This window comes from Zalophus californianus, chromosome 1, assembly GCF_009762305.2.
Source record: "Zalophus californianus isolate mZalCal1 chromosome 1, mZalCal1.pri.v2, whole genome shotgun sequence".
NCBI lineage: Eukaryota > Metazoa > Chordata > Mammalia > Carnivora > Otariidae > Zalophus > Zalophus californianus.
The window spans coordinates 61,778,615-61,802,832 of record NC_045595.1 but is presented as its reverse complement, the minus strand read 5'-3'; the positions used below and the strand labels follow the sequence as shown (position 1 = coordinate 61,802,832).

The 24,218-nt window shown below is 35.4% G+C and overlaps 1 protein-coding gene across 45 annotated transcripts in view; it reads right to left on the bottom strand.

Moving 5' to 3' along the window:
* Positions 1–24,218, bottom strand: part of CLASP2 (cytoplasmic linker associated protein 2) — a 178,009-nt gene that overhangs the window by 116,170 nt on the left and 37,621 nt on the right. For 37 of the 45 annotated variants that reach the window (XM_027581900.2, XM_027581902.2, XM_027581906.2 and 34 more), the window contains one exon: positions 3,267–3,413. In XM_027581900.2, the coding sequence (XP_027437701.1) occupies positions 3,267–3,413 (147 nt within the window). Of the gene's footprint in view, positions 1–3,266; positions 3,414–3,798; positions 4,001–19,475; positions 20,067–24,218 lie in introns of those variants that run through there. The other 8 variants (XM_035724816.1, XM_027581929.2, XM_027581931.2 and 5 more) reach the window with 4 other exon arrangements.

Genomic DNA, 24,218 nt, shown 5'->3' with positions numbered 1-24,218 from the left:
ATTAACAGGATAGGATACTCTGTTAAAAATAGCATGCATCTCTTTAATCTTGACATATATCTCTGAGACAAGTAAATTAAATTCCCAAACTTCAAAAGTAGATTCAGTCAGGATTTCAAAGAAGTTCACTTTATTTTTATTTTGGTAATCTTACCTGAAAAAATATTTCCTAAACCCAGTGGTCTGTGATGGGCTTATTCAACTAATATAGACATACCCCCCCATCTACCATATTCCTTTAATTAGGAACTAATCATACCTATCTGTATATTACACACCTAGGAGTAGCAAATGAAATGCCTATACTGAATCCCCATTACTCCATATAAACTTATGAGAAAGAAAATGTCTAGTCTAGAAAGCAGAATAGCTATAAAGAGAGAGGGCAACCCAGCCTTCAAGTATTTCAAAGTACCATGTTAACAAATAATTCATCTTCTTTGCTTAAGTTACAAAGAGGCAGATTTTAATGCAATATAAAATAGAATTTATTTATTCAGAATTGAATTTGGCTTATAACCTTCCTGGAGGACACTATGCCAAACTGAAAGAATAACTGTATCTTTTGAAACAATAAACTTGAGAAATTTATTCCAAGGAAATGACTGGAGGAAATGCGCGAAAAGATGTATGTAAAAGGATAATGTAATTGCTTATAAGAGTAAAAATACTGAAAGCAACCTAGATATTATTTAGCTATGAATAGTTTTCAATTAATAATTTGAGAAAATGCTCCACGTAAAATACTAGTAAGAGAAAAGGTATACAAAACGATACAATGAACGGTGCCAATTCTGTCCTCCTCTTAAGAACCGTGTTATATATAAAAATTATTGGAAAAGTAGTTATGAAAGCAACTAGAATTACATCATAATTTATTAAGCAACTAGAATTACATCATAATTTATCAGTTGATTATACCCACATGTAGTGGTACTGTAGATGGTTTTTGTTCCGAATTTTAATCCATGAGCACACATTATTTTAATCAGATGTTGAATAGTCATGCTATCAGGAACATTATAAAAGGGACTACTATACTTGAATAGTAAATTGAACTATATGCCAACGTCCCTTCTAACTCCAAGATTCTACAACTTTCAGAAAACTTTCTAGAACTAATTTAAAGATTAAGCCTGTGCCAAGAACAGAAACTCTAAAGTTAAATTTTCAAAGGACTGACAGCCAAGAAGGGCATTAATTTCTGAAGCAATATCAATATCCTCTGGCTAGTACTCTTTTCTCAGAAAAACAGGTAGTGAACCTAAATAAGCTGTGGCAAACAAAAGCAACAAACAAAAAATTGCAGACTGAATCTGCAATTGCCAAAAGAAGGAGGATGAAAAAGAGGATGAGGAGGAGAAGAGAGAAGGAATGAAGGCCTCACCCTTATTTTTTTTATCAAAAGAGCTGCTGCTTAGATGGATGATATAATCATTATGAGTGATTAATGCCTACGATCACAAAAGCTACCTAGCATTTTCGTATCTGGTAGCACTACAAACCAGAGAAGGCGAGGTGGCATAAAGAAAATCTGTTTCTTTAAAAAGAATATCAGATTTTATCAATTCAATTAACATCAAAATTAAGTGAGCTTTGCTGGATAAACTACAACCTCAATCTTCATCTAAGAAAGGATAATAAAACATGAAATACAGAGCTAATTATACACCAATGGCTCAGAGTCACAAAAATATTATATATTATCACCATGTATTTCAAATATTAATTCATTTTAAGTCAAATAAGACGTTTCATGGAATTATATATATCAGAAATCTCTAATTCAAAAATCAAGACAAAAAAATTCCCCTTGCAGTAATTCAAGGTAGCCATTTGTTACAAAAGAAAGAAACCACAGAATATCATACTTTTTACCAGAGATAAGAATGCATAATAGAAAATATCATGTAATAGGATATGATAACTAACATTTGGATAAGAATATATTCCTATAATTGCAAAGCAAAAACAAAACAAAAGAAAAACCCAGTAAAATGAAAATACTCAAAATACCCAGATAAATCAGTAAGACATTTGTTTCACAATATTCACCTATTTATTTATATGCATATGAATATATGTAAATATATGTATACATTTACATATAAATATATAAGTGTGTCTATATATATCATACTATCTTTCTTGAGAGTTACATGGCACAAAAAAGATAGTTAAAATGCAATCTTTATGGTATTTTTCCTACATTTAGAATATATATGACTTGAAATTAATGTTCAGTGGTATAGAAAGATCAAGAGAACACAACTTACAGGACCTGGTCAAAATATACAGTTGATTTTTCTTTCCTTTATGCTTTTAATAAAGGAGATATATATAAAAAGAGGAAAAACAAAAATTCTGAAGACTATGATTTTCCTACCAGTTATCATAAACAAGGAAAATCTGTTTTCCCAAATTATAACTAAAACACACCCAACACACACACGAAAGGAAGTCAGAGAGGAAGAAAGAAAAGAAAGAAAGAGAAAAAGAGAAAGAAGCTAATGTCCTTTTAGCATTAAAAATTTGCTTATTCTAATAGGATTCATTCTATCAGAAAGACCTGGCAGAAACTAGCACCTGAAAAGTACTCACGGCTTTCTTATTAGAATATGAAAAAAACCCATAAAAATTTTAAAAAGATAAACAATATGCTAGAAGCAGTTCTAATGTGATCAAAGAATGTACTATGTGTTGTATATATTCATAAAAACTGTTTTTTCCTATTTATTATTATCTAATTCAGAAACCATTTTTAAGGCAATTTTACTTGACCACCACCCATTTCCCATTGTGACAAATGGTTCAATATCGAGTATCTTCAACCATTTTTTCAACGCTGAAGTATTCAAGACTCACTACTATATGAATTTATAGAAATGTTACATAAATCATTATTTCTTTAACAACTATAGCACCTGAAAATTAATAGCCAAATTCTGAAAAACCTGCTCTCTCCTTAAAACACAAAAACAAAAAAAACCCAAATCCCAACACTCCTTTAAATGTCTCCCTTTAAAAATGACATCTGAAAAATGAATACTCTTAAGACTTCACTAATCCACAGGAAACAGCAATATACAGTATTTTAAAAACATTTCTGAAAAGGCAGCTTATTCTTCTGTGTGTTGCAATAGACTCTCCAGATCTGCAATCTTGCTGCAGTCATGAATAAACATATTCCTCTGAAGTTCTAAGTATGTGTGTCCATATGAAGGGCATGAGGCATGCACATCAGATTTGAAATGGATTTACATTACCTCCAACCTTAGGGCCACCTGCTGAACCAGGCTTCCTTGCACTGTTGACAGGATTTCCGGATGTTTTAGGTGCAGGAACCTTGAAGGCTGAAGCAGTTGATGATGGCCTATTTCCATCCACTGATTCTTCATCATCAAAGCTTTTATCTGCACAAAGCATTAGAAAAATGTATTTTAAGAGAATTAAGCTTTGCTCCATTTTCCATAAGACTCAAAAATCAAATAAAGCTATATATAAAATCATTACTCTGTAAGATGTAATACAAAATAAAGCTCCTTTGAATAAGCATTTATATATTGGCTAACACCACATAAAATAACACAGTATAATTTAAAATTTGATTGCACTATTATCCTATTTCCTACCTATATATTAAGTCAAAACATAAAACCAAATATATTAACTCGAAGGATAGCAAAGAGCATTTTCATTTTTTCTGCTACTCATGTAAGCATTTTCTCCCAGCTCCTCCCATAGTGTATCTTCCAGCACACCCTGCCTTATTCCTTACACCCAGATCCTGCAACTTACAATCACAAATCCGTTTGCAAATCAGTCGCCTCATTCCTCTGAAAGCTCTTAATTTCCCTCACCCTAGGATGCTCCCAATGGTTCACATGGCCAAATACAGTAGATTCGGTACTAATCAAAGATTCTATCAAAAATAGACAGAAACAACCACAGAACCACCACTGAGGTTTGTGCCGGCATTTTTCTTTCTCTTCCCTGCCCTAGGTGCTGTAACAGCCAATCAGCTACAAGGTGACATCATCTTATGGCAGCTACTGCCAGATGAAAGGTAAAAATTCTCCATGTATTTAAAAAATTATCTATGCAGCTGCAATCCTTATTCTTTACCTAAATTTCAAAGGCTTTCAATACAAAGGTTTATAAACCTAAATTTGTTTTCTCCTATGGAATTCACATGAAAATTAATACAAATACAAAATAAGGTTTTATGCAATATTCATTCTGCTGTGGTGCTTATTGCATCAGTAAAACATGGAATATCACAGTGCTCATTACTGTGCATAATTAACTCTGTAATCTTACAATTTTCTGTTTATTTAGGGCACAGAAACCAAATCAAACAATTTGTTTTCATAAATGATTCTAAAATATTCTACCCAAAGCTCCTTTTAGAATATTTATTAATGACCACACTAGTATCATCTCCTTGTATAAAATGGAACCCCAACCCCCACAAAAAAATCGCAAGCTGTATGCATTTACTTGTCTGAGAAGATGGTTTTCTCTAGGACCCTGCACAAACCAACCACGACAAAAAAGATGGGAGAGGCAGAGAAGCAGATTTACCACAGGCTTCAGATCAATATGTCAGAATCTTTTTCCTTTCAACCTGCTCCCCCTTACCTAGGCAAATACCCAAATCAACTAGAATGAAATCATTACTACAAAGGGATACTTCAAGTCCAACTATTAAATATATTTTAAAGAAAATATACCAAATAAGTGGTAAGACTTATTTGGAAAAAAGAAAATCAAATAGACACACCAATATAAAGCCACACTCAATTTCAGCAAGTGGTTTTTTTTCCTTAAATAGCACAATTTATAAGAAAAAAGTACCTTCAAGTTAAAAGACATTTTTTTTTTAGCATAATAATATTAGGGAGCCAGATGGGATCACTTAAAACCTGCATATATATAGGTTTGTTCTGTTAAAAACACTAATGTGGGGGGCGCCTGGGTGGCTCAGTAGGTTGAGCATTTGCCTTCAGCTCGGGTCATGATCTCAGGGTCCTGGGATTGAGCTCTGCATTGGTCTCCCTGCTTAGCGGGGCATCTGTTTCTCCCTCCCCCTCTGCTTGTCCTTGTGGTCTCTCTCAAATAAAATAAAATCTTTAAAAAAATAAATAAAAATAAAAACACTAATACGATCCCAAATAAACTTTTTTGCCATCTCCATGTAAAAAAATATATAGCTAAGAGAGACAGAGTAGACACACAAATCCACAGAAAGATAGGTACTGAAACACCAAGTAGCCAGAAGTTCCCATGGAAACAGTGTTCTGTTCCTACACACACAAGAAATGAAGAGTAAATGTCTCTACCACTTAAAAAAATTTAACTCTTAACATTCTAAAACTACTGGGAATTTAAATTTTAACTTTTTATCAAAATAAGGTAGATGAAAGTGTATAAATCGTAAGTATGAGTGCAATGAATTTTCACAAAACAAACATGCCCGTGTAACCAGTCTCCAGACCAAGAGATCATTATCAGCATCCTATACACACCCTCATTGGCCTCCCCAAAATCATTATTTCCTATCAAAGCCAACTAACTAGTCTTGACTTCATAATTGGCTTTGCCCATTCCTGAGCCTTATATAAAAGGAATCATACAATACCTACTCTGGTATCTAGCTTCTTTTCACTCAATATGTTTGGAAGATTCATTTTCATTGCTTATAGTTATCTAGTGTACTATAATCTAGCAATATCCATTCTGTTGATGAACCTTTGACTTGCCAGTTTGAAATTATTGTAAAATAGTGCTCCTAAGAGGTAAGCAAACAAAGTTAAAGGGTTCTAAGACTTGTAAGCATTATTGTGGAAGTAGTAAACACACAATTTTTGATTAAGTCAAATATACATATTGTAACCTCTAGGTCAGCGGTACTGGACCAGCAGCTGAGCATCACCTGGCAGTTTCTTAAAAATGCAAATTCTCTGGTCCCAACAGAAATCTAATGAATCAGAAAATCTGGAGATGGGGGTCCAGCATTCTGTGTATTAACAAACCCTCCCAGTGACTCCGATATATGGTCAAGTTTAAGAACCACTGCTCAACAGCAGGAGTTGGCAAATTTTTTTCTATAAAGGGCCATATTGTAAATATTTTAGGCTTTGTAAACCACACACGTGGTCTCTCTGTGCAGCTACTCAATTATGCTACTCAATTATGCCATTGTAGTGCCAAGGCAGTGATACATGATATGTAAACAAATGGGTGTGGCTGTGTTTCAATAAAATTTTATGTACATCAGGAGGGTACTCCTGGATTTAGCTTGCAAGCAACAGTCTGCCAGTCCCTGCTCTAGGGTAACCACTAAAACAAGAGTAACTGTATACATAAATAAACTAATACAAGAAAAATTTTAAAATCTGATTAACTGAAAAGAAGCAGGAAGGGGACAAAAAGAAGGACTGAAACAAGTGGATGAAACAGAAATAGAAGGCAAAGGGGCAAAAATGAAGCCAAATACATCAGTAACTATCTTAAAAGTAAATGAACTAAATATTCCAAGTAAAAGACCAATATTGAATTTTCAAAAAGAGGCTGCTTAAATGAGATATACTTTACAAAGTCACATAAAAGTTAAAGGTAAAATGACAGATTATGGCAAATACCAAGTTGATGTAGCTATTCTAATTTCAAACAAAGTTTTAAGAAGCAGTATTACTAGAGACGGACTCTTAATGATGATAAAGGGGGTCAATCCAACAGGGAAAAAAAATCAGAACCCTAAACTTTTATGAACCCAGTAACACAGCTTCGAAAATATAAAATAAAAAAGGACATATCTACAGAGGGGGAAAATTTTTTACCACTTCCAATAATGTTATATCTTGACTATAAGCTAAAAGAATTCATAAAATGAATTCATCATTACAAGTCCCCAAATTAAAAATGTTTTGTAATTATGAAGATTATAAATATTCTAGGCTTAAAAATATTTTAACTATAAAATATTCAGACCAAATCAATTATATTTCTTCCTAGCACCTATCACTTCCTGAAATAATACTTTTAAGAGTGAACTAGAAGTTGGACTGAAAGGGAGCAGAAACATTATCTTGTTTACCCTATAATCCCATTACCTAGAAAAATCCCAGGGTAAGTATCATAGTTAACCCTTCTTCCTACTTCCCAACCTTTGCCCTTTTGAGCTTGTTTTCAAAATAATGTCCTGAGTTGAACAAAGTCACAACACCACTGCTCAAAATCCTCTTATGACTCCATAAAAAGGCCTACCAGTACTTCAAAATCTGCAAGATCTTAAATACTATGTAGTTCTCTCTCCAACGTGACCCAACTTGCTGCTCTCCATCTTTTGCTCCAATCCAGCCCCACCAGTCTCCTTGCCGAGACTCCTAAGAGGGCCTCTGCATTTGTTCCCTTTGCCTAGAATGCTCTTCCCCTCCATAGCTGCCCTATTTACTCACCAACTTCATAACTTTATTCTTCTATCTCTTTCCCAATGAAGTCTTCTCTGGATACTAAAATTATAAACTTTCCAACATCCTGACACTACTGATCTACTCCCTACCTCCCTGCTTCATTTCTCTCCTTAGCACTTACCATCTATATATTTTACCTTGTTTATTATCTGACTCTTCCCACTGAAATGTATTATCTATTAGAGTAAGAAGTTTTGTCTGTTTTGTCCACTGCCACAACTATGACATGTGGAACAATGCTTAGAAGGACCCATTTCATAGTAGGGAGACCTTTAGTCTCCAGGTTACTGAAACGAAACTCCAAAGGCAAACAACTATAAACACTCAATAGAATAGACATTTAAAAAAAATCTTCTTTAAAACAATTAAGTACCTGACAAAATAGTAAGAAAAGGGGACAGAATCAGTACATATGAATTTCTATTCTGAAGGCCTTGTGAGGCAAAGGAACAGATTTTGAAGTCCGCAATAAAAAAGATATAGAGTCTAATATGATATTGTTCCCACTGAAAGCTGGTACACCAAACAACTATAATATCAAGGTTAAAGTGAACCATAAGTAAGTCCTTATCTTCTTACAGCCTTTTTTCTTTTCCAATTTTTCTCAAAAGAGAGCAATAGAGAAGTAAATCAAAAGGAGTACTTGATTAAGGTCAACTGCTTGGACAGTCAAGAGAGTCAAGCCCTTGGAACTTAGTAGGCTCATGCTGGTAGTATTCCTACTCTCACGCAAAAGCCAAGGCAAATGCAAAATTTTCCTGGGATAAAGTCTCTGGCCTCATATTATGTGCACAAATAATTTTTGAGAGGTCACTTGGCATGACAGGAAACAAGACACCAAGAGCAAGAATAAACAGATAATAGGAACAGATCCACTAAAAATCCTGGAGTTATGAAGCATAGACTATAAAAGCTTTACTAGACAAGCTTGAAAATAATTTCAGGGATCAGAAAATGTAAAGAGGGGTGCCTGGGTGGCTCAGTCATTGGGCGTCTGCCTTCGGCTTAGGTCGTGATCTCAGGGTCCTGGATTGAGCCCTGCATTGGGCTCCCTGCTCTGCGGGAGGCCTGCTTCTTCCTCTCCCACTTCCCCTGCTTGTGTTCCCTCTCTCGCTGTGTCTCTGTCAAATAAATAAAATCTTTAAAAAAAAAAATTTAAAGAGTGACAGATTTCTTTAAGATTTATTTGAGACAGAGAGCGTGAGAGCATGTGCGTGTGAGTGGAGGAGGGGCAAAGGGAGAGGGAGAGAGAATCTTCAAGCAGACTCCCTGCTGAGCATGGAGCCCAATGCAGGGCTCAATCCCAGGACCCTGAGATCATGACCCAAGCCAAAACCAAGAGTCAGATACTCAATGGACTAAGCTACCCAGGTGCCCCCAAAAGTGACAGATTTTTAAAAAGACCAAACAGAACTTCTAGAAATAAAAATATGACTGAAATTTAAATTCAGTGGGCAGGCATGACAGATTAGATACAACTGAAGTGAACTGGAAGATAAATCAGAAAAAAAAATCACCTGGGATACTTATAGTAGGTGCTTTAATATTTACTGAATAAAAAAAGGATTAAATGCAGAAAGCATGATTATGTTGATACCTTTGTTCTCACTCCAATGCTTCAAAAAGAAATTATTATGGTTTGGTGCAGAAAATGAACAAGATGAACCTATTAAAAAGTACTAGAGGATAAAAACTAATAAAGTGGCAAGCTGCAGTGGTTATGTGTATGATGGAAATGGAAAAGGAGGAGAAAGGAGAGTAGCTAAGAAGAGTAGGAGAAAAAGATGGAGATAACAGAGGGGGAGGAAGAAGAAATAAAAAGAAGCCCAAGTAGAAGAAGACTCTACCTTTTGTTGCATTCATATAATAACAGGACACTGTTGTCAGCAAGCACTGAGAGATGATAGCCCATAATCCCTTATCTGCAATGCCTGAAAGTCAGTAAATTCTAAGAGTCTAGCTTTAGCATGTTTTGTCTTTTTTTTTTTTTTAACTCCAGTGTAGTTAACATACAGTCTTATATTAGTTTCAGTTGTACAATAGTGATTCAATAATTCTAGCCATTACTCAGTACTCATCATGACACATGTACTTTTTAATTCCCTTCACCTATTTCACCCATCCCCCCATTCACCTCCCTTCTGGTAACCATCAGTTTGTTTCCATTGTTAAGAGTCTGTTTCCTGGTTTGTCTCTCTTTTTCTTTGTTCCTCTGTTTCTTATATTCCACATACAAGTGAAATCATATGGCATTTGTCTTTCTCTGACTTATTTCACTTAGCACTATACTCTCAGGATCCCTCCATGTTGTTGCAAATGGCAATATTTCATTCTTTTATATGGCTGAGTAATCTTTATATATTAATGGATGCTAACTCTTTCTTGGATATGTCATTTGCAAATATCTTCTCCCATTCCATAGGCTGTCTTTTAGTTTTGTTGACTGTTTCCTTCACTCTGCATAAGCTTTATTATTACTACTGAGGTAGTCTCAATAGTTTATATTTGCTTTTGTTTCCCTTGCCTTAGGCAAACATATTGAGAAAAATGTTGCTATGGCCAGTATCAGAGAAATTACTGCCTGTGCTCTCCTAGGATTTTTATGGTTTTACGTCTCATATTTAGGTAGGTCCTTATTCCATTTGAGTTTATTTTTGTGTTATGGTGTAAGAAAGTGATCCAGTTTCATTCTTTTGCATGTAGCTGTCCAGTTATCCCAACACCATTTGTTGAAGAGATTTGTCTTTTTCCCACTGCATATACTTGCCTCCTCTGTCAAGGATTAATTGACTATAATCATGGATTTCTGGGCTCTCTGTTCTGTCCCACTTATCTATGTGTCTATCTGTGCCAGTATCATATTGTTTTGATCACTACAGCTTTGTAGTGTGTCTTGAAATCTGGGACTGTGATACCTCCAGTTTTGTTCTTCTTTTCCAAGATTGCTCTTTGGGGTCTTTTGTGGTTCCATACAAATTTTAGGATTGTTTGTTCTAGTTCTGTGAAAAATGCTGTTGGTATTTTGATAGGGATTGCATTAAATATGTATATTGCTTTGGATAGTATAGACATTTTAACAATATTTGTTCTTCCAATCCATGAGCACAGAATATCTTCCCATTTGTTTGTGTCATCTTCAATTTCTTTCATCGATGTTTTATAGTTTTTCAGAGTACAAGTCTTTCAGCTCCTTGGTTAAGTTTAATACTAGCTATTTTATTATTTTTGGTGCATCTGTATATGGGACTGTTTTTTTAATTTCTCTTTCTGCTGCCTCATTATTATTGTATAGAAATGCAACGGGTTTCTGCACATTGATTTTGTATCCTGTGACCTTACTGAATTCATTTATCAATTTTAGTAGTACTATTATGGAATCTTTCAGGTTTTCTATATATAGTATCATGCCATCTGCAAATAGTGAAAGTTTTGTTTTTTTCTTACCCAGTCTAGATGCCTTTTATTTCTTTTTCTTGGAATTCGAGTACTATGTTAAATAAAAGTGTACTCTTTTGGGAGTTTTTTTATCAAAAATGGATGTTGTATCTTGTCAAATGCTTTTTCTGTGTCTATTGAAATGATCATATGGTTTTATTTATTTATTTGAGAGAGAGCAAGTACGAGTGAGAGCACAAGCAGGGGGCACAGCAATGGGAGAGGGAGAAGCAGGCTCCCAGAAAGCCTGGTGTAGGGCTCAATCCCAGGACCCTGAGATCATGACCTGAGCCAAAGGCAGATGCCTTACTGACTGAGCCACTTAGGCGCCCCTGATCATATGGTTTTTAAACTCTCTCTTGTTGATGTGATGTACCATTGTTGACTGATCTGTGGAACACTGAACTACCCTTACATTTCAGGAATAAATCCCACTTGATCATGGGGAATCATTTTTAATTTACTGGTGGATTCGATTTGCTAAAATTTTGTTGAGGATTTTTACATCTATGTTCATCAGAGATATTGGCCTGTAGTTCTCTTTTTTTTTGTAGTGTCTTTATCTGATTTTGGTATGAGAGTAATGCTGGCTTCATAGAATGGATTTGGAAGCATCCTTCCTCTTCTATTTTTTTGGAATAGTTTGAGAAGAACAGGTGTTAACTTTTCTTTAAATTGTTGTCTTTTAAAATTCATTTGGTAGCAAAATCTAAACTGATTTGAATTTAGTTTACGGCAAAACATGTGAACTGACATGAGGCTATTTATTGTTTTTATTTCACTCATTGTGAATTTGCATATATTTAACTGTAAAAATATTAATGTGCTTGATTACAAGGTGCAGCCCCAGACCCAGCTGGAGTTGTTTTATCATATATGGTTATGACCATTACTTTTCTAAAATCTGACCTACGCAGAATTCCAAAACATAGCTGGTCCCCAAGGTTTCAGATATGAACTGTAAATTTATATTACCATAATCAAATCCTTTCCCTTTTTTCTTTTTCCCTTCAAAGGAAAGCCCTATACTCAAACGGCTATTCAAACTTTTCACTTCACTTTTATGGGTACATGTGTTCCAAAACCTGAAATTTCTGCTTCTGAATTCACATAAAGGATGAAAAACTCCTCCATTCTTACATGCCAAGCAAAAGATAAAGCCAAAACTTTATATATCTCATTTAAAAAATTCATTTTGTGTGGCTTTTCTTCAGTAAATCAACTGGTTCAGAAAGAAGAACCTACAACACCATAGATTTTCATGCACAAATATACTGTTTCATATTAAGTAGCTTCTTATACCAAAGTTCCTCTTTTCTCTTGAAGCTATATCCTTCCTTATTCTAATTAAAACAATGAGTAAGAGGACTCTGGATTCCTGAGTGGTTTTACCCTCTTACATATCTAACAATGACCATGGTCATATGTAACAGATAAATTAGTAACTGAGATTAGAAAACAATAATCACTATAAGCTATGTTATCACAGGTGTCTCAGAAAACTCAAGTTTCAATTGCCTACACTCCCCATTCTGCTTTTACAACAGAATACCCTCCTTGGCTTTCCTTTGACCTCACAGGTCCCTCTAGCGCAGTCTCTTTCTCCTTTATCCAATCACTAAATGTTGAATATCCTCCTTCTCGCCAGACTACACACTTTTGAAATGTCTTCATCCATTCTCAACAGTTTAAAACATCTATATGCTGACAACTCTCAAATGTTTGTCTCTAGCCTATTTCCAGACGTAAATATTCAACTGCCCTACGAAACTTCTCCCCCATAGATATCTCAAAGGTATCTCTAATCTGACATATGTAACCTAACACGAACACCATCTTCAAACCTGTTCTCTGTTCTCCCTAAATCTACCTCTATCCCAGTAAATGACATCACCATCTATCTAGCTACTCAAGCTCATGATATAGGAGCCGCATTCCAAGTTCTCTGCCCCACACGGATCATGTATTAATAATTCTTGTTGTACATAACTCCAAATTATATCTCAAATCCACCTAATTTCTCTTTACTTCTGGTGCCATTCCTAATCTAAGACCAGACCACTATCTTCTCTTTCTATATTGTTCCAACAACTTTATTTTTTTTAAGATTTTTATTTATTTATTTGATAGAGAGAGAGAGACACAGCGAGACAGAGAACACAAGCAGGGAGAGTGTGAGAGGGAGAAGCGGGCTTCTCGCGGAGCAGTGAGCCCGATGCGGGGCTCGATCCCAGGACCCTGGGCTCACGAACTGAGCTGAAGGCAGACACCTAATGACTGAACCACCCAGGTGCCCCACTACAACAACTTCTTAACTGGTCTCCCTGCTTCCATTCTCGACCTTCCAAACCCCAAAGTAGACAATGAGATCATCTAAAAATGTAATTTGGACCAGTGGCTGCTAAAACTGTTAAATTAAAGGCTGATGGGGGAACTTCATAAAGAATAGATCAGGCTGACAACACCTGAACCCACTGTTCAATAATAATATACAAAAAAAGGACAATCAGGCACTGCATGGCTTCTGATAAAAATGAATACCACCTATAAAAATGTGTACCAAAAACCGCCGAAGAAACAGAAACAAAAAATTAGACCTGATTCTGATCAAGCCATTAGAATTTTTAATTTTCAGGAAATAAAGGGGATATAAAAACCTTTAAAACAAAAACATAAAATCACCATGGCAATGTAATCATCAAAATCTAGCATGTGGGAAAACTTTACCTGATAGATGTATTTTTCTTCAACAAATAAGTGGCAAGAGGAGAAAAAGAGAGAAAACTGCTGCAGATGAATAGAGCATTAAGCGATATATCAACCAATTAAAATGGTGAACCTTGTTTGAATTAAAATTCAATCTGTAAAAAGGTATTTAGGAAACAACTGAGTAAATCTGAACCTGAATATTTGATACTAAGGGTTAATTTTTTAGGTGTGAAAACTGGTTGTCAATAAAATATTTCCTGGTAACAAACAAACTTCTACTGTCTTTTACTTTATTTATTTTTTTTTTTCTTAAAGATTTTATTTATTTATTTGAGAGAGAGAGAATGAGAGATAGAGAGCACGAGAGGGAAGAGGGTCAGAGGGAGAAGCAGACTCCCCATGGAACAGGGAGCCCGATGCGGGGCTCAATCCCAGGACCCCAGGATCATGACCTGAGCCGAAGGCAGACGATTAACAACTGAGCCACCCAGGCGCCCCCTACTGTCTTTCAAAAAGTTCTCTAATTGCCTTTTTAAAAAGATGTTTTACTTTACGTGTGTGAGTGCATGTGCACGTGTGTCTACACATCCATACCCTGGTCCAGCATGATAGGCAGGGCTGGGGAAAATAGGCAGGGATACAGATGAATAAAGATTGGCTATGTACTGATAATTTCTTGAAGCCGGAGAGTAGGTAGTAATGGAGGTTTGTCACAATATTCTTTATTTCTGGGTATGTTTGAAATTCTTCCTTAAAAGAACTATGATAATTTGAATCACTTTGCTCTCTTGCTTAAAAAACCCTGTAATGGAACCCCAATAAAATTATAAGCACATCGTAAGACCACAGAAAATGAGGCAGGGCAAAGTATGTGAAATCAGCACCCAAAAGATAGTAACAAATTCTCATAAAATGCAAATTAAAAGGACAGAAAGCTTTTGAAGAATAGAACCACAGAAAGCTGCAACTCAGATTCTCAGAAGCAGACTGAAACAACAGTGAGGACCGATCTACCTCACAGAATGACAGAGAAGTGACACTCTAAGCCAACAAGTACAGGAATGATTTGCAAAGAATCACTGAAAACCCATGAAATGATTTCATCATTAAACTCTTCCCACCCCCAACTCAGAAAGCTCGATATTTTATATATAAGTATGCATGTGAGTGCACGCACGCACGCGCGCACACACACACACTTCTGTAAAAATGGAACCACCAGAAAAGGGAAAAAAAAGTTCTTATAATCATATAAACTTTTACTTGCTAAAATTAAAATTTAATGGAAGGATTAGATGAGAAAGTTAAGGAGATCCCCTAGAATAATATAAGGGAAAAGAGAAAGACATAAAACTTAGGTGAAGAGACAAAACATAATGGATAGTGAATCAACATACGAGGTTCAATATCTGACTGGTAACAACTCCATAATGAGAGCCTAAAGCTAATGAAGGGGAGAAACTTATCAAAAAAAATAAAAGAAGATTTCTCAGAGCTAAAGAAAAATCACAAGCCTTCAGAAGTAAAATAATCAAATAGCAAACATTTAAAATGTATTCAATTTAAACTAAAACAAAAAAGTTCAGTAAAATGACTAGAAATTAAAAATCCAAGTTCTTCAAAATAAAATGGCCAAATTTTAATATTCACATAAAGATGCTGTGTTTTCAGCAGCACAGTTAATCTTAAATTGTTAACAATTCTATTTTTAAAAAAAAGTCCATCTCATATAAAGTTTAAAAGAGACCAAGAAATTTCATAAAGTCTCTTAGAATTTCTAGGTAGTTATTAACTCACTAGTTAAAAACCTACTTGAAGACTTTTATCCTTTTCTTTAAAGGAGCCCATTAAAAATTTAAGACCTTTGATAGTTCAATGAAGGGGCAGACACAATTTAAACCATTACTTGGTATTAATAAAATTAAAAACAACATATTTCACAATAGCCATAATATCAAAGTAAATAATAAATGATGCTCATAATAATGTTTATTTATCTATTTATTAAAATATTTTTTATTTATTCATTTGAGAGAGACAGAAAGAGCAAGTGAAAACACAAGCGGGGGGAAGGGCAGAGGGGGAGGGAGGAGAAGACTCCCCACTGTGCATGGAGTCTGCTGTGGGGTTCAATCCCAGGACCCTGAGATCATGACCTGAGCCAAAGGCAGATGCTTAAGGGATTGAGCCACCCAGGCACCCCAATAAGGTTTATTTAGAACCTTCACAAAAACTAGTCATTTTGGGTAAATTTTCATGACAACTATACTTGGTCATAATAGCTGTCAAGAACAACAACTATACATTCTACATGTACAAAAAAAAAAACGTAAACCATTTCTTGAAGACTCAGGTTCATTAACAACTTTATGTTGGAGGATATGTCGCTACTGGTGTCCCAAGACCTTGCACCCAAATGGGTAAACGGAGTCTTTCAAGAAGGTTAAGATTTTTGATCTTAGCGCCCACTACTACCACCTATATTGCTGAATGCCCATATTGCTGAATGCCCAATCTTTTGTCCCTTATAATTTACTTTTTCTTCCTACAGACTGTTTGTTTTCCCCATTATCACTGCTTCCAGAAAAGAAGTTTGGCCTTTTTGCCCCTAAGTTAAAGGGTTGCCTTCTTTCAGTGATTTGTGTTAACCCAATTCTAGCATAGCACATAGAATATTCGAGGGTACAGAAGAGGAGGTATCTACTCAGCACTAATTTCTTGCTATTGTTCCCTTCCCACCAAATCAGTAGTGATATGACCACTCCAAATCAGGAGTGATCTAGAAGGTTTCCCTTTGGAAAGTCAAGGTTATATCATCACTTATATGTTTTTTTAAGATTCATGTTTGGAAGAATAGACTGTGTTGAAATGTTACAAGAGTAGAAACAATCTATTTGCAACAAAACCTTACTTCTTTCCAGCCACTCTGCAGCATAACAACAAAAGGCCAAATTCCTCTCATGAGCTTTTGAGGCAGATTGCAGGGCTCAGTGCCACATAATAATCCTACAGGTTTTTAACTCTATCTGATTTGACTGCCCAGAGCTACTTCACAATCATCTGACTACTTGGTTTTATATTCCTGGGTAAGAATAAAGAAAAGGAGATACAAGAAATACAAATAGAAAAGGAAATACAAATAACCAAACATTTGAAGATGATCAACTTTATTGGACAGCAGAGATGTTTTTAAAAGGGTGAGATATTTTTCACCCATTTGACAGGCAAATTTTAAAAATAATAATAGCGAGAACTGAAAAGAATGCAGGGTTAACAGGCACTGATGGTGGGAATATAAGTGGTAAAGCCTCTTTTGGAGGAAATTAGCTACAACTAACACAATTTGAAATGAATAAAAACTTAGATACAGAAATTCTACCTCTAGAGTATTTTAAGAAACATATACGTGTGTGTATACACACACACACACACATTATTTGTAGAAAGGTGTTTCAGAATCATTTAGAAAATTGTATGTGATTAAACAACCTAAAATTCTACAGAAGAAATGGTTATGATACATCCATACTATGGAATGTTATGCAACAGTTCAAACAAGACAGTTACACATGAGGACATTAAAAAAAAAAAGAGAGAAAGAAAAACTCTATGCCATACCAAGTAGATCTAGCAAATGGCAAAAATACTTTCAGAACAATATTATTTATGTAAACACAATAAAAAAACCTTTATTGTGATACTTAATATGCATGTAAGGGACAGCAAAAGGTATGCAAAGACAGACACCACACTAATAAAAGTGTTCACCTCTGTTTATATCTGGGCTTGAAGGTGGTTCAGAGGGAAATTTATCTGCATTGTTTGAATTTTGAAAAGAAGATATTTCTGTTAATTAAAATCAAAGAATAAGAAACAACACAGGTTAGGAAAAACAAAACCCATTTGTTTTGTTTTGTTTTGTTTTATAATCCATTTGTTACACATGTACACCTGATACTAGTATATGTGTACTACATGTGAGAAAGACTAATATACAGAAGTATATATGAAACTGTTAAAAACTACAAATCGCAGGATGACCTGTTACTATGTATCTTTACTGTTTAGATAACCTATTTTTATTTTTTCAATTAACTTTTTTAAAGTAAACTCTGTGCCCAACATGGGGCTCGAACTCACAACCCCAAGATCAGGAGTCTCATGCTTTACCGACTGAGTCAACCAGGTGCCCCTGCTAGATTTCCTATTTTTAAATAAAAGTGTATTACTATAATTATCAATAAAATACAACAAAAGTATTTCCATTTTGAAGAACAGAATGAGCAGTAAGGTTACCTTCTGAACTTCACAGAAGGCTATTACTTTGATTTTTTAAAATTAGTACATTCCTAAGTAGTCTGAATGTATTTATGTATTGCTTGAAAAAAGAAAATTAAATATACACTAATAATCATCAAATCTACATTTAAGAAAGAAGAAAATCTGGATATGGCTCCCAATCAAATGCAACCTTTAGAGTCACCTGTAAACTACATTTAAAACATAAATTTAAAACATAAATAAATGTATAAACTTGGCAATGCTCTTAAGTATATGAGAACTTAATTTGCTAATTTTGATGGATTTTGTCTTAAAAATTAGTAGTTAAAATTATTTCCAAAAGGACATATAGAACAGTTACGTATATTCTTGGAATAAACCATTACAATACCAAAACAAAATATACTATCATATTTCTATTAACATGTACATAATAGTTTAAATGACTATTTACCAACATCATCACTTTGGTACATTTGCATCCCATTCCTCACAGTCCTAAGGGGACAAACTCCTGAGAGAGAAGTCACTGTATCGTCATAAGGAAGGATAAAACTGTTAGACTTAAAACTTCCAGATACAGACCAGTCTTAAGAACCTAGTGAAAAATACACATAATATTTTTCAGGAACTTTAAGGTCCCCTTCATACACATCTCTAGCATTGATATTATAAAACATACCTCTAAGCATATTAACAAAAGCTTTAATAATGAAAAAAGAACCACGCTCAGGTAGTTAAGTGTTATGAAGGACAATACCAAATGCAACTTGAGGTTCTAGATTTGGTTCTGGTTTGCTCTCTGTGCCTAAATCTAGGACTTATCACTCAGTTTCCCAATCTGTGCAATGGAAACACCAAAATACTCTATTATAGTTATTTGTACCTAAGGAGTTAATGTATACTAAGTATACTAAAGTGCTCTGGAACATTATAAAGCACTACAGAAATATTTAAAAAATTATTATTATAATAAAACACTAGCAAAATCAATTTTTATAAAATTATACCCTATATAAGACTTGTAAAAGGCAATATTTTCTAGAAAACTATTTACTAGGGACACTGACAAACCACAAGCATATTAATTAAAATAGTGTCTATGGCAAGCCATTTTGCTTCTTTAAATACTTTATTACCACAAAATTCTACTTGTTGTCATATACAACATGAAAGATGACAAGCTTGCTAACCAAACCTTCCTGCCAAAATCTGTCATTCTTTTAAGAGCCACATTCCATATTCTTTCTTCAAAGCTTTTGCATATATTCCATGTTTCTTCCAATAGACCTTCATATCCACTACCAAAGACTGAGGGCTTGCCTGGGTTGCAAGGTAAATTGTCATATTTGCCAGATCCCGTATAGACATATCAAGTAGAAAAGGATATTAAATGGCAAGTAAGCACACATGTGCATATATGCACACATGAGTGCACACACACACATACATACAACACACACACAAGTGTCCTTCGTTCTTTAGGGAGAAATATATTTCTTACACAGCAAATGATCGTCACTTTAACAGGAAGTGCATAACACAAGCATAAGAAGAAAAATAGATCTTACTTACCATCTCCCATAGCCATTCAGATGGTCCAGGGAGCTTTCTCAAACCAAGAGGTCAAACGGCACAGCAAATAAATGCAGCTCGCTGCCTGCGCCACTGGGCTCGGCCTGCAGCCTGCAGACACCCGGAGCACTGTGTGACCCAGGCCGCGCTGCAGCTCTGCACCGCAATAGCCAACAGCTGCTACTCCACTTCAAAATAAAAGTCTGGGGTCTTGCTGAAAATCCTCGTCTATTTAGCAGAACCTAGCAGAGCCTGATCAAGATTATTCTTTAACTGCGCCTATGTGGTTATATACAGGTTATGATGCTTCTCCTTGTACTGGCTGCCTGAAATTTAATGTAAGAAGAGCTCTGGGAGCCAATAAATGCCATCCCACTGGGGGACTTTTAATGCAATCATCAAAACACAAGGCATGTGTTCAGCAATCATTTTCTGCTTCCCTAAAGATATCCCTGTAATCAGTAGCAATCACATGATCTGATGGATTAACTGATTTGTGCCTTTTTAAAAAGGTTTTCATCCTTTTGTCATTACCTTTTAATATTTACAACAGAAGATTGCTAGAAGTGCACAAACAGGAATAGCCCAGTTTCCATGATTAACTGCTCTCATTATGCAGGAAGCATTTCTGGCTGCCGTAAACAAATCACGTCAAAGGCAGCCCATCAAAGGCTGCTCTGTGTGCGGACAGCACAGCCACACGGAACAAAGCTTGCTTCTGGTGGAGACAGAACCTAGCCAGTGCGCAGCTGCAGGGCACGGAGCACCCTCCATCCAAGCGGCACAACCATCAGCACATTGTCAAGCTCTGGGAAGGCCCTGGGGCTCATGGTCACAAACAGACACGTTTTAAAATCAATCTAAGAAAAGGTCTGCTTTGCTTTTCACTAATGTGTATGCTACAGGCATATAAAAAACTAGACTGCAAGTTACCTTATTGCCTCTTCTAAGCCAAGTTTCAAGGTAATTTCAAAGCTTAATTCCTATGCTTTGTTTCATTGCCAGCCTCCTAGAGCAAATCTTTTCCTAACAACTGTTTCAAATAGAGAAGTGGGGAAACATTTTACAATGATTTCACCCCAAGACTTCATTAGGTCCTACGCACATGAGACAAATCAGAATTATGCATAGTATTTTCACAGGCAACGAGAAAAAGACTTGCAGTCACAGCCACCAACACTGTTGGTGTTTACATCTCAGTGTAGGAGATGGTCTAGAAAGCTCCATGACAACAGGGCCAGCCATAATCACAGGGGGCCTGCAACTCTTGTCTTTTCCTTCTTCCAGGGCTGGTAATGCCTCCTTCCAGCCTTGATCTGATTAACATTAAACTTAGTTTCCTTCTAACAGCAGAGCTAATTCCACTGTACTTAGGGATTCTGCCTAACTTACTTTGTAATATGAGAATTAAAGTCTGGCTTGAAAAACCTTCAAGACAAAAAAATATGCATTTCTCCCTTTCCTAAACTAAATGCTATGCTCAAATCTCTGATGATGTAATTTACTTTGCATCTTGAGTGTGATGAACTAATTTGCTAGAAAATCAAGTGAAAGAATTCAACCAAAACTTAAATCAAGAATATAGATATGGCAGTTATGAAAGAAACCAGAGACGAAAGCATGAGATGTAAGACTGTGCACCGAGACATGCATAAGGGGAGAAGAGGTAGACTAAAGAGAAAAAAATAACTCTTATAATCAGGTTATACCACCTTTATAACCTGGGTTTGTTTTTGTGTTTACTAAAATGACTTTTTTCATCCTAAACCATTCTAAATCAATATATTATAAAAAGTTTGATGTTTCATTATTATGGCTTCAGGCACAGACACACTAAAAAATTTTATTTACCATAACAGTTTGTAGAATATCATATGGAACAAATCTGAACTGAATGCCATGTTTGGGTGCATTCATAACAATTTGCTTTGCACATACTGTACATCAAGTGAGAGAGAGAAGAGGTGGTATCTTCAATGGCTCTCAGTCTGTTACATGCATGAACTATTTCCACAAGTTTTCATCTTCAGCCTTTATTCTGCCCTAAACTGTTTTTCTGTTCTATAACTTTTAAGTTTTAGGTTGAGTGCACAATTATAATAAGCCAATAAGGGCTGAAAATTTTGTAGGGAAAAAATACAGAAATTAAAAAAAGAGTATTACTTTGGGTACAAACTTTTTGCCTTCAAATTATTACTTACAAAAATTCATTTTCAATGTTCAATTAATAGATTTCTCTACCTATAAAAATTATTAAAAAATTATTCATTGTCCTGGGTTGGGATGACACATATTATAATGTTAGTGGAAATAATTTTTTCATTTAATGGTTTTCACTTAGCTGCAAGGATTTTAGGAAGAATTTAAATTAATTTCATTAAATTCCTTAAACAAAGAGTAGTTGTATTTTTTCCATTACCAACTTTAATCACTCTAGATATTCATTTGCTTATTTGCTTACTTTCTTGTTTACGATCTATCTCCCTCACTACAATGTAGGCTCCCTGACGTAGAAACTTTGTCTTCTTCCTGTTGTGACATGATCTAATTTACATTTTAAGATCATTCTCACTTCTGGGTAGAAAATAGATTCTAGAGGGCAGACATGAAATAGAAATCTATTGCAATAATCCAGGTAAAAGCTGAAGACTTACAGTGGGGTTTTAGCAGTGGAGATAGGAAAAAAATGAACAAATTTTAGATATATCAGGATTCCAAAGGTAGACAGACTGGGGGATCAATTCAGGTTTCTAGCCTGAGCTGATGGTGGTGGCACTGACTGAAATGGGTAAACTGGGGAACAACAAATTTGAGGGGAAGGAAGAGACAACAACAGGCTTTCCACTTCTGGACATGTTAAGCCTGAGATCCTATTAGGCACTCCAATGCAAATGTCATCGAGGCCACAGGCTACTAAATCTAGAACATAAGAGAGATGAATGAGGACCAGACCACACATTTAGGAGTCAACAACAAATAGTTATCACTTAAAGCCTTTGGGTTGGATTACATTACAGAGAGAGAATACAGACAAGCGAGAGGAGAAACGTGGGCCCTGGGACTTACTTGCCAAAGTGATAAACAGCCTTTCCTCTTATAGTCTCTTCCCTTATTAATGAATTCATTAAAGTATTTTTTTCAATGACAGCATAATATTGTCATCAAAACATCCTGACCTACTCCTACACCCCACTGTATAACCTCTTAGACTTTAACATTCACATGTGACCACATTTGAATATTCAGATCATAATCTCCAATACAAAAAAATCTGAGGACTCCCTCCAAGAGAAAGAAATGCCAGATACTGACCCCAAACCTCCATTTATAGAGAGAGAAACAAGAGAAAAAGAAACAGAAAAAAAGAGAGAAAGAAAAAGGGAGCTAAGAGAATAGGGAATATAAAATCTTCTATTTTGAAGGAACAGAAATAACCTCACAAAATACAAGACAGCACTTTCAAAATAAACTGTATCCAAATAATCAATATCTTAAGTTTATAATATGCATTATACTTTTCTCTTAAGAGTTATAACTACATAGTCTGGAATACACAAATGAGAAGGCACTATAAATGGTATGAAAACACAGCAGTCTCAATCCAAGTAATTTTAACAACTATCCATCTTCCTGCTGTTTCTGGTTTCTATGGAAATAAAGTAACTGCTGGAAAAATAAGGATAAAGTACTTAAAACACCTTCTATTCAGAGAAGAGTGAGAAAACCTGGCAATCAGGGTGAGGACTGGTAGTGCTGAAGTCAACTGATACTTCTGGAACTAAGTTTAGATTAGGGCAGACACAATCTTTTTAACACTAAACTCTCACTCCATCTGCCTTCCTGCAACACAGCAAGGCTCAGTCTTGGTTTAATCCAGAGAAAAAGAACTAAATTATATTAGTAACTAGTTTTTCCATTATTTGACTATACAACTCACACACCAATCTTCCCCCCAACATCAATTACGTTACTAAGCTAACCACATTCTCTTTATTTTTAAAGATTTATTTATTTATTTTAGAGAGAGAGAAAGCCCGTGCATGTGCGCGCATGGGGAGAAGCAGAGGGAGCGGAGAGGGGAAGGAGACTCTCGGTTGAGTGCAGGACCCTGAGATCATGACCTGAGCCAAAACCAAGAGGCTGACGCCTAACAGACTGAACCACCCAGGCACCTTCCTACCCTACTCTCTTTAATAGGAACCTCCTTTCCTAGGTGGAAAAACCACCTATGCTATCTTTGGAAATAGAATATATTCTTCACATACATGGATAAAAACTAAGGTCTAGGTAAATGCCACCCACTAAAACCAAACACAATCTAGCAATCTTACAAAAAGAAGAGCAACCACAAAACTGAGTGAGTGCCAGAATTTACCCGAAACCTCCTTGAATTCCAACTGAGAAGCCAAAGATGATCATGCTGGTGAAGTTTCTACTTCTAGGTCTCTTCACCAGTATCATCACTGAGAGTCTACACATAGGTATAATAAAGCCCATCAACCCCAAAACTTTTACTAAAACAACTAAGTAAAACAATTACTTTCGGAATAAAAAACACATTTTATGCATGAAACATGGAATGCAAGAGGGTCAACATATCTTCAACCCAGAAGCTACAAAAAATAAGGCAAAAAAATAGTATCAGTTTTCACAGTTGACCCAAAATTAAATTTTCAGTTACTCTGAAAGAGTCAGAGAATAGGTAATAATTAGCAGTATGTAAACTTTGTTATTTTACCCTAA